Source organism: Canis lupus, chromosome 5, assembly GCF_048164855.1.
Source record: "Canis lupus baileyi chromosome 5, mCanLup2.hap1, whole genome shotgun sequence".
NCBI classification, from domain to species: domain Eukaryota; kingdom Metazoa; phylum Chordata; class Mammalia; order Carnivora; family Canidae; genus Canis; species Canis lupus.
Window position 1 is genome coordinate 5962865 of NC_132842.1, and position 17597 is coordinate 5980461.

Sequence of the window (17597 nt, forward strand, 5' to 3'; positions counted from 1 at the left end):
AGGAAAAGCATCACGTCTGTAACTGATTGCAAAATTTAATAATACTATACTAACACACAGAAAAACTGTAGTTTCTTCCTTTTGCCTCTGTTATGGCCTCTCTTTATGCTCCTACCTACTGACTGGGAAGGCAGTAAACCTTAGTCAGATCTAATAAACCTGTAACGTCCTTTCAGATGGAGCTGAGTCTCTCTTGGATGAAAGCCTGCTCCATCTCTCAGACAGCAACCTTTCTCCTCCCTCCTTCCTGAAGATGGTACCATGCATACAGGATAAGGGATGACATATAAGACCTTCAGGCAGGGAAAAGAGGGAGGGTCCTCAGAGTGGTGGGTCTCTAGCCTCTGGAGTCATGTACCTGCTGTCTGGCTACTGGCCTCCCTCACTGGCCTTGATATCAGGTGAGCTCATGGTCCACTCTCTTCCTGCAGGCAGGGCTTCCTGTAATTCCTCTGGGCAGACTAAGGTTCACGTTGGTTTCAACTGGAGCTGAGAACACTCTGGGGTCTGGCTGTGACTCTTATTCAGACCAGGCCCAGGTGATATGCTCTGTGCCTTACTGCCCATCTTGAAGAATCCCTCTAGGAACTTACCAGATTCTCAGTGACTTTTGGGTTTCTGGACACTAAGGGAAGGGTTTGGGGAAGTTCGACTTGAGTATTTCTTCTACTTAATCACTTTACATCTCCAGGTGTAAATGACAAGGACATAGCTCAATTCAGCGATGGCCTCTCTGGAGTGTGGATGACAATGGAGGAGAGTATGTGGGTGAGAGCCTCTTTCTGCCCTCGCTGGCAGCTTCACTTTTTGAGAGCTCACCTCACTCTCCTGCCTCTTTATCTGTTTCATCTTTCCACAATCTCCCCAGGATTGGAAAGGAATTCCCTCTTCTTTCTGTTGTCTCTTGTGTGAAACCCTCTGGTGTATCCCTGGAAATTTCCTCTCTATATGCTAAAGAGGGAGATAAAACAATTTAGACAGATCTTTCTCAAGAGGCAGCATGGTCTTGCTACAAATTCCTATTTTTGAATGTTAAAAGCTGAACATTACTCCCGTCATTTTCTTGCATTCCTTCTGGAACAAATCTTCTTTTTTAAAGATTTTATTTATTTATTCATGAGAGACACAGAGAGAGAGGCAGAGACATAGGCAGAGGAAGAAACAGGCTCCCTGCATGGGGCTTGATCCCAGGACCCCAGGATCATGACCTGAGCCAAAGGCAGATGCTCAACCACTGAGCCACCCAGGCATCCCCCTTCTGGAACAAATAGATAGAGAGATGCCTCAGGCAGACTGGGGTGAAGATCATGCTCTTAGGCAAAAAAGAAAAGCATGTGAATATATTTCGAAGTACTCAATCGCATGTGTAAGAGCCCGAATGAGCAAGAATGTGGCACATTTCAGAAACTGAAAAAAGCTGACCTGGCTCCTAGGTAATAGCAGGAGAAGGTACCTGATGAACACAAGGGGGCATAAAAAAAAAAAAAAGGCATCAATTATTAAGTGCTTACTCTGTGCCAGCACAGAGGATCATAAGGCAAAGAATTACATAGGGCTGTGGGAGGCCATTGACCAGAATATTGAGTAAGACAATGCCAGTACCAGCTATGCTTTCCAAAAGGGTCCCTGTGGCTGCAGTGTGGAGAATGGACTAGAAAGAAAGAAAGGAGGGAAGGAAGGAAGGAAGGGAGGGAGGGAGGAAGACTGGTTGCAAGGAATTCAGGGAAGTAGAAGTGTGGGAGGTCAGGTCAGAGATGATGGCTAGGACTAGGCAAGAAAATGGGAGTCTGGGGACATATATAATAGAGCTTTGTGACTAGTCCTGGATGTGGGTTCTGGGAAAGGAAGACTCAGGATGAGCCTAAGATTTCTGACTTAAGCAGCAAAACAGGACTGGTGACTTTTTCTAAGATAAGAAGTTCTTGATATGAAGCAGATTTCTGGGGATGGTTGAGGTGGTGGAGTTCCATTTGGACATTTTAAGGACTGGCAGCCATCCAGGTACACTCCTTCGGAAGCCAATAATAAGCTTACTATCTATTTGGTGAGGTGAGAAATTCAAATAAGATGTATTCTAAAACACTTTACTCCCAGCTTCAGCCTTGCCTGAAAATTTCATTTAAACATTAAATGAGGACATCAGTTTTCAGCATTTCAGTGGCTTATCACATCTTACTCTTTCTGTCCTTGAAGAGTTTCATGATACATGCACCTCCACCCTCAGGTTTTAATTCATCTGGAAACCTACAAATTATTTTAGGCAAACTGAATCCATGTCCTCTTACCGCAGAGAATAAAAATAGAAACATTATTTTACATGCAAATAATAGCAATTTAGTATCAGACACTATGAACACACTAATAGGTGACTAGCCCTCTTTTCTAATTGTTGACAATAAAGTCTGTAACAGTATTAATCTAAAACCAAAGCTCTCATTTTGTCAGTTTCCCAACTTATGATTATTTACAAAGGTATCACATAGAAGGCCACTTTATTAATTATTTGGGTTATGTTTTTAATCTAGACTACTGTGGAAGGTATCCCAGGAAATTGCATTTCTCAAAGCTACTGGTTTACCAGTTCTTCTTTCATGAAGAAAATGAAGAGAATGGCCCTTCCTGGGGGGGCAATGAAAAGTATTTTGCTGTTGTTCTTTTCCACTTCAGGCACACATTAGTCCTAACCCAGTCAGTGTTCAAACACACAGCTCTGCGCTCAACCAGCAGCACAGATAGCTGCATCCAATTAGTTAATTAGAAATTCACTGTCAAGCTCACTGCTGCTCACAGCTTTCAAAAGCTCAACTGAGAAAAAAAAGGTAGGTACCTGCATGGCTGTTTGAAGGATATGTTATCTATCCATTCCTTTGTAGATGCTCTGAAATTCATTCCTGGGGTGAGCCAGATTACTAGGGAGCTATACACTTAGATATTAAACACAATTAATATCCATCTTCCCTAAGTTTCAGTTTCCAAAATGCAAAATGAAGTTACATTCATTTATTCATTCACTACTAGAATTCCACTACACCCCAAAGCATTAGGTCTACAAAATAGATGAAATTCTACCTCTGAAGGACCCCGTGTACCTATCTTCCTAAGTATCCTTAACAACGTATAAGGATCAAAATAGGTAATGAAAATCCTATTTTTTATGATAAACACAAAAAGCGAGAAATATAAAGGTAAAGAAGCACAAGGAGGCTCACCTTCCCCAGGCACAGTGAGGACACTAAGAGTTCTAGAATAATTTGGTTCATCCTCCTGGGAGTAGTGCACTTATAGGAATACTACGCCAGGAGGTTACAGAAGGACACTGTCGTACCTAATTGCCCAGATGCAGAGTGCTATCAGTTATGGTGCCTTTGGCTATGACACAGAAATCCATTTGGCTTAGTAAATATGGAAATGTATTATCTCATATGACAAAAGTTCTAGAGATAGGGCAGGTGCCAGCATCTGGTGATTTAGTGGCTGGATAATACCATCAAGGGCCCTCATTCTTTTCACCTCTCATCTCCACCTCTCCCAACGTGGCTCTCCACTTGGGATGGAGCATCTCAGGATAGGGTGAGGTGCCTCAGCAGGTTCATGCATGGCAATAAGACAGACAGGGTCCCAAGAAACAGATCACCTCTCCCTGTGCCTCCTTCTTAGGACCGCAACAAGAAAGCAACTTATAAGGGACATGGGACTGCCATGAGGCTGACTGGAATCATTTGGGGGCTGTCTATGGTAGGAATCTGCCCACACATACTGCTATCGTGGTGTTCTGGGTACAAGCTCGCTGATTTGTTGAAAAGAGTCATTCCTGGGAATCTTTCACTGACCAAATTTACAAAAAACCTCTGCACTTTGTTACCTCAGTGGGATACTGTTTTTCCTCCACTTTCAATGCTTAGAAAGTGAGTCTGATGGAAAATGATCAAATCATATTCATACTACTCATTCTGCATCCCAAACTCAAGCATTTCAAGCCAAACTTACCAAAATCTACGAGTTTGACTCCACCTTCAGTGGTCAATAGAATGTTATTTCCTTTTACATCACGGTGGATAGTTTTGTTGTTATGCAAATGCTGAAGTCCCTAATGGGTGGGAAACAGATAATGACTTTCAAAGCATCAAATGACATTTTTCATTTGTGCAAAATCAATAGGAAATACTTGTCAAAATTAACATGCAAACATCCTTAAAATGTTTTCACACTGAATTAATCAAATCAAAGTCAAAAATTCATAAACCAGAGACACCCTTCCTTCACTCATCAAATATTTCGTAAAAACATGCTGATCTCAGTAGATGAAACATTCTGTATATTTATTCTAAATAATGGCAAAGAAGAACCTATTCATAAAAAATACACAATATCTGCCTTCATCACGATCAATCTCAGAAATATACTTGGGACATCAGAGTTCTGTTGACACACAAGGAAGGTAGGTGTCTAATAAAACAAGGAATTAGTAATGCTAAACATTTCAGAGTTTGCATATACTCTTGCATCAATCAATACTAATGTAGTGGTATTTTTCTAAAAATAAAATCCACATTTTTTATTGAACTAGGGCTGCCTCATAATTAATGCATGAACAATTTAAATTGCCTTACCAATAGTGCTTCATGTAAAATATAGGCAATTATGGGTTCACTCATTCTTTTGCCTTTCTTCAGCAATCCCTTCACGAGATCAGCCACTGATCCTCCATTGCACAGCTATACAGGAATATTCCAAAATATTAAATGACATTTTAGTACTTGCTCTAAAAGGTTTTCTAGACACATTTTTTAAAGAACTGTTCTGATTTTGTGTTTCAAATGATTACCCTCATCTTTATGGCTTCATAAATAAAATGAACATGTAAATTGTACTAATGCACAATTAATTATTCGAACACAGTTTTCAGATGAGTTACCTTTTAGAAGAGAATCCAGAGAAGCCTTGGGCTTGATTTTTTTTTGGGGGGGGGGGCTTGATTTTTAAATTCAAGGATAATAATTATGGTTCTGCAAATTAGTCCCAAATTTAGGATCTAGGGCTTCAAAAAAGTATTCTTGATTTCTGATTGTTTAATTTACAGAGTAATAAGATTTCATGATCTCTTTGAATACCCACCATTTGCTTCAACGTGGATGGAACTGGAGAGTATTATGCTGAATGAAGTAAGTCAATCAGAGAAGGACAAACATATGGTTTCATTCATTCAGGGAATATAAAAAATAGTGAAAGATATTAAAGGGAAAAGAGAGAAAATGAGTGGGAAATATCAGAGAGGGTGACAGAACATGAGAGACTCCTAACTCTGGGAAAAGAACAAGGGGTGGTGGAAGGGGATGTGGGCGGGGGGTTGAGGTGACTGGGTGACAGGCACTGAGGGGGGCATTGACGGGATGCTTTATGTTGACAAACTGAACTCCAATAAAAAAATATACAAAAAAAAAAAAAAAGATTTCACGACCTCCATACAAGGCTATTCTGTATATCCATTAATTTAAAAATATGCCCCCCTTGGCACCTGGGTGGCTCAGCTGGTTAGGTGTCTGCTTTCAGCTTAGGTGATAGTCCCAGGGTCCTGGAATTGAGCACATCCTGCTCAGTGGAGAGTCTACTTTTCCCTCTCTCTCTGTTCCTCCCCCATCTCGTGCGCTCTCTCTCTCTCAAATAAATAAAAATAAAATCTTTTTTTTTTTTAAATAAAATCTTAAAACACACATACACATACAAAAACCACACAAAAAAAAACCTGCCTCCTTTCTGGCAAAATTTCAGAATGCACTGAAATGAGGACTACAAATAACATTTCAGAAAACTGCTTTAAATACCATGCTTCTCAGGTTCTTTACCTTCCTTCCTCCCCTTCTCCCCGAAAGGAGGGGAATCTAAGTGAAAAAAACAAAAGGGAAGACCATGGTAGGGGATTTTTCACAGTCAGGTTCTCCAAAGTTAGGTAACATTAAATCCCATAGAAAACTTTCAAAAAAGCTGCAGATCTGCAGAACAGAGACGCACTGTTATTAGCAATGGAATATGAGGGATGATAATTAGTTAAATGGTCCCAATGGAGCTTGGATCCCATGAGTACTTGATCCATTCATCTCTGACTCTTTCTCGCCTCTACCTTCTGCCTGACTTTCCTCTGGGGCTCTGGTCCATGGTCACCTTGCCCTTCACCCTGACCTGTTAGCCTCTTCTCCCACCTGCCTTGTGACCCACCAGTGTCTGGGATCTAAAAGCCATAATTTCCCTGACTCCACTAACAAATATGGAGGCAGACAACATAGGTAGAGGAAATTAACTCCTGGCATCCTTGTTTGAAATACTGAACATTTTCTCCCAAACTTTTTTCTAATATGGTTAATTTGACTTTATTGGATGCCCAACACTCCTGATACATTATGGATTAGGTAATCATAGCTCAGGTGTGTTGAGCATCTATTTTGTGCTAGGAACATTTCTATTCCCATGAGTTATCTCTATACCTCACCTCTAAGTAGGTATTATCATCCCCAAATTAAAGACTGGGAAATTATCACAAAATGATAAAGTAACTCATGAATGATCCTACAGTAGTGACAGAGCCAGGAACTTGGACAGTGATTCTAGAATGGCGCCTTCACACTAAACCAATTTGTAGCTGAAATCTTTTTACATTCAAAGAAAACTTCTTTCAGCTTTATAGAGTAGGTGCAGCCCCAGCATTTCAAAATCTGCATTTTCTTCTGCATCCAGATGGGAAACACCTGAATGCCTGGGTGGCTCAGTGGCTCAGCATCTGCCTTTGGCTCAGGGCATGATCCCAGTGTCCTGCAATCGAGTTCCCCATTGGGTTCCCTGTGAGGAGCCTGCTTTTCCCTCTGCCTATGTCTCTGCCTCTCTGTGTCTCTCATGAATAAATAAAAAATAACATAAAATCTTTAAAAATCCCAAAAGGTACAACACAAAGAATGAGCCCTAAAGTAAATTATGGACCTTAGTTAATAATAAGGGATCATTATTGGCTTATCAACTGTAACAACTGAACCATGTGAACCACAAGATGTCAATAACAGGGAACATGGAAGGCACGGGGTTTATGGTGACTCTCTGTACCTTCCACCCAGTTTTCCCACAAAACTAAAACTGCTCAAACAAAAATGTGAAAAGGTCCTAAAACAATAATGAAGGAACATACCAAATTTATCTATGTCATAACAAGCCCCTTACAAAAATGTCTTCTCAGAAACTAAATTATTCTACTCACCATTGCATTTTATATCCAATACATTTAACATAAATGATATACAAACACAGAAAATATTCTTGATTTTTTGTTTTCCTTATAATAGTATATTTGGTATAAGGGATTTTTAGAAGAATCATTATTATTCTTTTATACTCAACAAATATTTAATGAATTGGTACTATATGCAAAGCACTGAGACACTAAAGTAGGTCAGAGATGACCAGGGCAGCTTTGGCTCCCAGCAAACTTGAAATAGTGTCAGACCAGTGGTTTTCAAACAGAGACAATTTTACTCCAAGGGGACCTTTGGTAATGTTTGGATATTCTTGATTGTTAGGAAGAGGCTTGAAGCTCCTACTAGCATTTAGAGGTCAAGGGTACTGCGAAATATCTGACATTGCACTGGACAATCCACAATTATTCAGGCCAAGACATTAATAGCCAAAGACTGAAAAACGCTGCATTAAAGAGATTTTTTAAAAATCACCTAAATTATATGTTAGGTCTTAAATTATACAGGAAAATAATAATGAGCAAGTACTAAAGAATACTACAAACTGGTAACATCAAGTTGGAAGGGAAAAAAAGGAAAAGATTATTTTTTAAAGATTTTTATTTATTTATTCATGAGAGACAAAGAGAAAGAGGCAGAGACATAGGCAGAGGGAGAAGGAGGCTCCCTGTGGAAAGCCCAGTGTGGCACTTGATCCCAGAACTCCAGGACCATGACCTGAGCCAAAGGCAGATGCTCAAACACTGAGCCACCAAGGTGCCCCTAAAAAGGAAAAGATTTAATGACAGGATAGACTTGTATATATTAACAACAGTTTTCTCCAGGTTGTCCTGGTATATTTACCTTGGTTATAGTGTCTTCTGCAATTAAGAAGTATACTTTTGGGGAGGGGGGTGGGATTCAAATTTATCATCTTTTTCTTAATGTTCGCTGTTTTCTCTTATTTGGTCATGCTCAGAAGGCTTTTCCCTAAACTAAGATCATTACAATATCTTTCTGTTTTATTTTTATAATTTTGTCACTTTTAACATGTTTTGATCTTTAATTCACTTACAGTGGTTTTTTTTTTTTTTTAAAGATTCTATTCACTTATTCATGACAGACACAGAGAGAGGCAGAGATAGTCAGAGGGAGAAATTTCTCAAGATCTGTAAAACTTAAAACACCAAGAGTTGAATGCTAACGTAAACAAACTATGGGTTTGGGGTGATAGTGATGTGGGACTATCCCTGTGGGGAGCCTGCTGTGGGACTCGATCCCCAAACAGGAGATCATGTCCTGAACTGAAGGTAGACACTCAACTGCTGAGCCACCCAGGCATCCCTTTTATTTTATTTTTTGAAAAGATTTATTTATTTGAGAGAGCAGGAGAGGGGCAGAGGGAGAGGGAGAAAAGGAATCTTTAGCAGGTTCTACACCCAATGTGGGGCTTGATCTCATGCCCCTGAGAGGGTGACCTGAGCTGAAACGAAGAGTCGGACACTTAACTGACTGAGCCACCCAGGTGGCCCTCACTTACAAGGCTTTAAATATTTGTTCCAGCTTGATAGTCCAGCAACGTATGAGATGTCATCATGGCTATATACTGGCTTCTAGTGAATGTCCTGGGCCTTTCTCTAGATTATCTATAAAATTCTTCTGATCTCTCTATTCTTGTCAAGTATCAAATTGTTTTAAAGCCTGTAGCTTAATAAATAAATAATAAATAAATAAATAAATAAATAAATAAATAAATAAAGCAAGCCTGTAACTTAAGAGTTGGTTTATCAAATAAAAGAAGTCAACTCTTACTCTCTTTCCAAAAATTTCTAGGCTTCTCCTGCACATTTACTCTTCTAGATGAAATTCAGAATCAGCTTCTTAAAGATAGAGCTATAAATAATTTGAACGCAATACATTATTTTAATAATGTAATTATTTCATAAGACATTTGAAAAAGAGTGACCCTTTATTGGTTGAAACTCTTAACAATATGAAGCTAGAATGACCAAAAGTTACCAAAAAAAAAAAAAAATCACCAATGACCAATTAATGCCTAAAAGTTAAAAAAATAAACAACAAAGAAAACTTCCAAAGTGGGTAAGATTTTTTAAAAGCCCACTAAAATCCTCAAATTATGGATCAAAAAAGAAAAATAAAACTCCAGTTTATTAATGCTTAGGAAATATTAGAAGAATATTTTATATTTAATATAGGTACTTCCTATATAAATGTGATGTTAGCAAAAATGTGTTCATCAATAAAGAACTCCAAAGGGCTCAACAGGAAGTTCTCATATAGTATCAATCAGGTTACTCTTGAAAAGGGATGTGGCAGGTCTAGGGGAAGAGAGAAAAGAAGACGGTGATGGGGGACATCTGGGTGGCTCAGTGTTAGAGTCTCTGCCTTTGGCTCCGGTAGTGATCCTGGGAGGTCCTGAAATCAAATCCCACATCAGGCTCCCCAGGGGGAGCCTGCTTCTCCTGCTCCCTCTATCTCTGCTTTTCTGTATCTCTCATGAATAAATAAATAAAATCTTTTAAAAAAAAATGATAATGAAGAAGAAGACAGTGATGGGTAAAGGACTGTCTCAAGGAGCTATACTATTTATAAAAGCAATAGTTGGCATATCCAATAAACATTCATCCAAATTAATTTATGAAAGTTGGCAAGTAATTGGAGGAAGGGCTATGTAAGAAAAAACATGATTCATGGAGAAATTTGCAGATTAAGCAGCCCACGGCACTAGCTGGCAAGCTACTGAGTTACAACACATTGTCTAGTTTCTTTCTTACCTTGGCATCCAGCCTTCAATAATGGTTCATGAAGAACGCTAAAGTCACTTTAAGTAAAGAAGCAACCAGACTGGATAGGGTAATTAGAACAGATTGTGTTGAAAATAAAGTTTGACTTAGTTTTTAAAAAAGAAAACTGAGACAGATTGCCAAGAGCAAATATAGCCTGTTATTAGAGGCAGACTCAAAACAAATACACAAGGTACAAGTTACTTCTGTACAGACAGCCTTTATAAAAAGGAGATTTTTTGGAATCAAGGAAGCACATATAGCTCTTCCTCTTAAATATGAAATTCTATTCTTGGGGTGAGATTTGTAACTATGCAAGGAAGATTTCTAAGAGCCTCACAACATAGCAATTAAGTTATTTCCCTTCCATGACTTTACTCAAGTTCACTGGACTTTTAAAAACAAATATGTATATTAGAACCAAAGCAGAAAAAAATTTAAAGTTTAAAAAAGAAAGAATGTCATTCACTCTAACAACTAGGAATACTGTGCTCTAATTCTGCAGGACCACTGAACTGGATTATAGTGCCAAGACAGAACCTCACAATTGGCCACAATAAAATGCAGTTTTTCCATGAGCTCCTTTCTTAAAAAAGAAAGAACAGGGGCACCTGGGTGGCTCAGTGGTTCAGCATCTGCCTTTGGCTCAGGGCGTGATCCTGAGGTCCTGAGATTGAGTCCTACATGGGGCTCCCCACACAAAGTGTGCTTCTCCCTCTGTCTCTCTCTACCTCTCTCTCTGTGTCTCTCATGAATAAGTAAATAAAATCGAAAGAAAGAAAGAAAGAAAGAAAGAAAGAAAGAAAGAAAGAAAGAAAGAAAGAAGAAAGAAAGAAAGAAAGAAAGAAAGAAAGAAAGAAAGAAAGAAAGAAAGAAAGAAAGGAAAAGAAAGGAAAGGAAAGGAAAAGAAAAGAAAAGAAAAGAAAAGAAAAGAAAAGAAAAGAAAAGAAAAGAAAAGAAAAGAAAAGTCACACTAGAATCAGTGTGAAACTGAAGTAAAAGACATGAGTACCAATGTTCTAAGGCCTTCACAGAAAGTCAGTGGTGACACAAAAAGAAATGACTTAAACAGACTATACCAAATAGCAACAAACCACATATCAATCTGTGGTTGAAATCTTGCTAAAGGTGCTCAAAGTAAGATCACACCATAACTTTCTTAAAGCCTCATTTAGAATTAGTGAAATCTCAAATATGCTCATGAATGAAATTTACTTTTGTTCAATTAGCATAAAATGCCTTTCCTGTATAATCCTGTATTTTATAAATCTAGGTAAACAATATGGAAAAAATTAGGCATTTCTATACAATGAAGTGGCAAACAAGAGGCCATGATAACAGTCTACACACATCAAATATACTAACTGCCATTACCACTAGCAATAATGGTTTCTTATCAAGGGGCTAGACATCTAAGCCTAACTGAAAATATAAATACAGAAATCTAAAGCAAATAAATAACCTCTTACCATCAAATTTAAATTTTGTTGCTTGAATTTCACCTGATAATTCCCTAAAAATCTATTAGATAATCTAAGCATTTTAATTAAGATACTAATTTCCTACATAGAGTCTATAATTAGTTTATATTTTATTTTACATTGGCTAAATAATTTTTTTACAAATAGTAAACTACAATATTAAGAGCTTTATTCCTATTTCTAACAAATGCTTACTTTTTCAAGAAAAAAGCACCCTTATGAAAAACAAATATAAACTCTAAAACATCAATTGAGTTTAATACTTGGAAGGAACAGAATAAATTAAATAGAATACATAAATTATGAAAATCAGATATTCACATTTTACTTACAGATAATGCATATTTGAAATAACAGAAGCCTTATTTCCTCTTATATCTTTTACTGTATTGTTTGCTATATATTGTGAGTGTCAATAATAAATGTGCAGCTTGTTTTCAGAAGTGTTATTTAAACTAAATACCCAAATACTTACAGTTTCTAAAATGTCTAATTTCTGATACTTAGGTTTCATTAAAATCCATGCCCAATTTAACCATTTGCATATCATCACTGATTTTCTGGGGCTTCATTAAATAATCAGTGCCTGGTTAGATAGTACACTTTAAGTATTTGATGCCTATTACATGTGTAACCCTATGACAGCTATTGATGAACTACCTCAAGTTGAGAATCAGTCTTCCTGATGAGGGACAGGATGGTCCCTTACCCTTGCCTATCACAGACCTCCTCTCAGCATCCTTCCTCAGGAGCATCTTCCTCAGGAGACCTCCTCTCAGCATCCTTCCTCTGTTTTCAATATTCATCTGTGTCTCACCTAACCAAGGTCCTAAACACTATCCTAACAGGGAAGGAGAGATTATAGTACAAAGGCCAAAAATAACTCTTGTTTAGAAACCAGGAAACAAAGAAACAACAAAACAACATAAAATTGCAAAGGGATGGAAAGCAACAATGAAATCAGAGACAGAACTTCCCCAGAGACTCTGCTGTGTGATATTTTTAGCAGGCGGTCTCATTCTCCATCTGGATGTAGTGCTAAGGTGGGAAATAAAGAGAAAGGGGAACATGCCTTTTTCTTCTGTACATCTACTTCATAAGGATTATGTACTGAAGAGGCAGCTGGGTGGCTCAGTGGTTGAGCGTCTTCATGATCGCAGGGTCCTGGGATCAAGTCCTGCACTGGGCTCCCCACAGGGAGCCTTGCTTCTCCCTCTGCCTGTGTCTCTGCCTTTCGCTCTGTGACTCCCATGAATAAATAAATTAAATATTTTTTTTAAAAAAGAATAGAAAATTTTTTTATCTTCTAGTATTTACAGCTCCAAAAGCTGGAAAGAGTCAGTGTAAATCTAGAAACTTGCCCTTTGAATTCATAAAATTCCCATTTTACACAGCTTGAGTCATATATTTTATCCACTTATTTATCGATTCATTTTATTTTATTTTTTTGGTTACTTACACTTGAAGAAAAAAACTGCCTTCAAGTATTTTGTTTTTTTTAAGAGGTTAATGACAGAGAAAATCACAAATAACGAAATATTTTTAAATTGAAAATCCTCTCCCTTGTTAAGTGTATGCTATTTGCTCTGCTTGACCATGGTTGTTAGGGGAAAATTATTAGGCGAAGCTTCATGTGGACCCTGACCAGGAGGAACTGAAGATGTGAACATTTTCCCCTTCTTGGACCCTGCCCAACGCCTCCTACACATGTTTCAAACAGGGAATAGCAAAGTTTGTTTCTCTAGCTGCAGTCTGAGGCAGGAATAGTGGTTTAGTTTCAAGGATAGAAAAGGGTCTTCCAAATGACTCTTTTAATAAATTAGGTTGAAATGAAAGTCCAGTGGGGGGGAAGAGGACAAATACAACAAATAAGAAAATTATGAAACAGACTGTAGATGCCAAATGTCAATAAGCCACAGATTAATCTGTGGTTGAACTATTCGTAAAGATGTTCAAAATGAAACAGCACCATGAATTCTCAAGATCCTCATTTAGAATTAGTGAAATTTCAAATATGCTTTTTTTGCTCAACTAGCATAATGTGCCTTTCATATAAAGAGAAATAAAAATAATAAATTTTAAATGGAAGTATATTTGTTCTTAAATGATCATGAAGGATTAAAATATATAAAATGAAATGCAGATGTTTCTGAATTAGGCATGAGATCATTAAAAATGAAAATGACCTTAGGTTTCCCTTTAAAAAGAACTGCATCCAGATGAATTAATTATATCTTATTTAGCCTATGCAATTCTTAAATGGCCAACATAAACTAAAATGGAGATTTGTAATGGGGGACTGAAAAACCCTTAAGTATACTTTTGCAACACAATACTATTAGAAGCCCTTAAAGTTCTTTAATCTAACAAAATTGAAGTATAATTTTCTTAAACCAAGAGTTACACTAATAACAGAGCAGCACTAAAAATGAATTCTCTAATCAGGCTGAAGTCAAACATTTTAAAAAACAATCTAAATCAAAAGGGATGAAATTATATAAACAGACCATTACAACTAACTTCTAAAGACAGCCTTTACAAGTTTTCTAAATGTATTCTGTCTACACTGTGTTTGGAGAGCATATATTTTTACTCAAATTTCTGAAATAAGACTACTAATTTCTATAATTGGCATTTCTGACTTGTTATTTTTAATTTTTTTTTCATTATGGATCTGTTTCTGGATTCTTTTTTCACTACATTCACCTCTCTGACTTTTTGTGCAATAATATCCACCATATTAATTAACTATAGTCTTTTTTTAACAAAAATTATATTTGGTCAGGCAAGTCTTTGTGACTTCCATTGTTTTTCATTTACTCCAGGAATGCTCTAAGGCCATTTGTTTAGTTTGACCATATTTTGTGGGAGGCCACAAAAGCAGAAACTTCTATTTTCTCAAATTATTTCTAGTTCTTACTTTGTTCATCAACATTCATGTTTGAATCTTTTTTTTTTTTTTTTTTTTTTTTTTTAATTTTTTATTTATTTATGATAGTCACACAGAGAGAGAGAGAGAGGCAGAGACACAGGCAGAGGGAGAAGCAGGCTCCATGCACCGGGAGCCCGACGTGGGATTCGATCCCGGGTCTCCAGGATCGCGCCCTGGGCCAAAGGCAGGCGCCAAACCGCTGCGCCACCCAGGGATCCCTCATGTTTGAATCTTTTTGTAGAAACCAGTCTTTAAAAAAAAATTTTTTTTAAAATAAAAAAAAATAAAAAGAAACCAGTCTTTAGTGAATGCCTACAAGTGAAAACTGGATCATATGGTAAGTTTATGTGTAATGTTATAAGACACTGTTAAACTGTGTGCAAAGTAGCTGCAGCATTTCACACTGCCTGAGCAACATGTAAGTTCAGTGTACCCCACAATCTCACCAATCATACTGTAGTATGATTGTGGGTTTAATTTAAAATTTTCTAAAGATGTTGAACATATTTTATATATACACTTTTGTGAAGAGTCCAAACTTTTTGTTCACTTTTTTAAAATGTGGGTAGATATACCTTGTTAGGTGAAATTTTCATCTATTCCTTGTGTTCTGAGACTGTTTTATCACAAAGGGGTATTGGATGCTGGCATGTGTTTCTCATGATTTTTTTTTCTTTGATTCTGTTAATGCAGTGAATTATGATGTAGAATTTTAGTTTTTTAAATATTTTAGGAAACTTGCATGCTAGGGAAAAGTCCCATCCAGGCATGATATATTAACATTTTTATATCTACTACTGAATTTGTTAATATTTTGTGAAGGATGTTTACATATATGTTCATGCGGAATGTTAGACTGTAGTTTTCTTATTATATCTTTGCCTCCTTTTGTCAGTATAATGCTGGCCTCATAGAAAGTCACCAAGATTCTGTTTCTTTCTTAAAGATTTCATGGGATTCTTTTTTCTTTTTCTCAGAATGGTGGTGTGAAGAACTCTGTGGACCTATTCTGCCATAAAATAACCATAATTGTAAAAATTATAAATACAGGGGGCACCTGCATGGCTCAATGGTTGAGCATCTGCCTTTGGCTCAGGTTGTGATCGTGGAGTCCTGGGATCAAGTCCTACATTGGGTTCCCTATAGGGAGCCTGCTTCTCCCTCTGCCTATGTCTCTGCCTCTCTCTCTGTCTCTCATGAATAAATAAATAAAATATTTTAAAAAGAATTATAAATATAAACAGCCATTTAATGTCTTTGGAATTGCTGTAATGACATACAGCAAATGAAGAAACATTTGAGAACATAACTAACTCTTGGTAAGAATAGCAAAATTCTGTGGCAACTGAACAACCCTGCTGTCCTCACCCCCAACCAGGGCAAAGTGACAAAAGCTCTACTCTATGTGAGTGTTACTAAGATGATAGGCTTACCCTACCACTAGCACCCATTTAAAATCTACAGTATCTTTTTGGGAGGGACACACCATCAGCATTTCTCACCCCTCAACCAACTTTGTGCTGTAAAGCCAGCTAAGAAGACCAGAGTCCACCTCTCTGATCTACAGTGCTGTTTATAAAATAAAATGATATGGGCCACCATCCAAGACATGCTGCCAGCTCCAGAAGAGTGGCTCAGATACTTTGCCCAGGGAGAGAGACAGGCCAAAAAAACAGAGAGCTTCCAAGCTGAACCCGACATTTGAGAGATAGAGTGGGGAAGATCAAGATTAAGGCTATTCTTGAAAATAGTGGAGGCTTTGGTAATTATAAGGAAGCAGGTAACTCTAAGACCAATAGAACAAGAAGGTAACCACAGTCTAGCTAGTTTAGCAGAGAGATTCAAGGAAAGAAATAGCTAAGAATAATTCTTTGGGGTCAGAAAAATCAAAGGACCAGCCTCAAAAAAGCACCCAGACATAGAGGCCTGAATTAATTAGATCAGATGGGAAGCAATTTTTGCCCTAGGACATTGTTGAAAATAATAGAAGAATCAGCTGGCAATTAGTGGAGCCTAATAACTGAGTGTTCAACTAACAGAGACTGACAGTTTAATAGAAAGATCAGGGAAGGAGAGGAGGAATGCACTGTTAAAACCACTGCCATCTGAGGGTGACTGCACATGCCCAAAGCTATGTACTCTGAGGAGGGACATCAGAAGCTTCATACCATGGGGGACAAATTTCACCAAAATAGTTCAGCCATGTTACTAAACAACCAACCAAGCGGGATCCCTGGGTGGCGCAGTGGTTTGGCGCCTGCCTTTGGCCCCAGGGCGCGATCCTGGAGACCTGGGATCGAATCCCACATTGGGCTCCCGGTGCATGGAGCCTGCTTCTCTCTCTGCCTGTGCCTCTGCCTCTCTCTCTCTCTCTGTCTGTGACTATAATAAATAAATAAATAAATAAATAAATAAATAAATAAATAAATAATAAATAAAAAAAATATTAAAAAAAAACAACCAAGCAAGCAAACAAAAAATAAGCTCCCCCTTATCAATATCTAGAATTTCTATAATACATTAAATATATGACATAAATGTCCAATTGTCAACCAAAAAAATTATGATATGCAAAGAAACAGAAAGCTGTCACTCATACACACAAAAGCGAATGGCAACAGAAGCTGTCCATGAGAGAGGCCAGGTGATGAACTTAGTAGACAAAAACTTCGAAGTAAGAATTATAAATATGTTCAGAGAATTAAAGAAAATCATGCTTTAAGAAGCAAGGAATGGTTTTATAGTAATTCTCTTCAAATAACAAATGTTAATAAAGAGATAGAATGCACAAAAAAAGAAACAAGTGAAAATTCTGGATTTGAAAATTATATTACAGTAATATAAATGAAAAATTCAACAGAAGGGTTCACCAGTAAATTTGAACTGGTAAGGAAAAAAAACTCACAAACTTGAAGATTGATGGACATTATGAAATATGAGAGAAGAAAAATCAAGATAAATGAACAGTTTCCAGCAAATGTACACATACTAATATAAAAGCAAAGGTGTACTAGAAAAAAAAAGAGAATAAGGAGCAGAAAAAAATTTTGGAAGGAATAAGGGCTGAAACTTTCCAAATTTGATAAAAACAATATTAATCTATATATCCAAGAAGATCAATGAACTCTAGTAGAATAAACACAAAGAGATCCATAGTCATATAAAA

At 37.3% G+C, this 17597-nt stretch overlaps 1 protein-coding gene across 5 annotated transcripts in view; it reads right to left on the reverse strand.

Moving 5' to 3' along the window:
- MYO3A (myosin IIIA) overlaps positions 1-17597 on the reverse strand; it is a 245594-nt gene that overhangs the window by 196042 nt on the left and 31955 nt on the right. For all 5 annotated transcript variants that reach the window (XR_012030791.1, XM_072825306.1, XM_072825307.1 and 2 more), the window contains 2 exons: positions 4611-4715; positions 3988-4087 (listed from right to left, as the gene is read on the reverse strand). Coding sequence is in view for 4 of the 5 variants with exons in the window: in XM_072825306.1 (XP_072681407.1) it covers positions 3988-4087; positions 4611-4715 (205 nt within the window). In the remaining variant the exon portion in view is untranslated. The remainder of the gene's footprint in view (positions 1-3987; positions 4088-4610; positions 4716-17597) is intronic.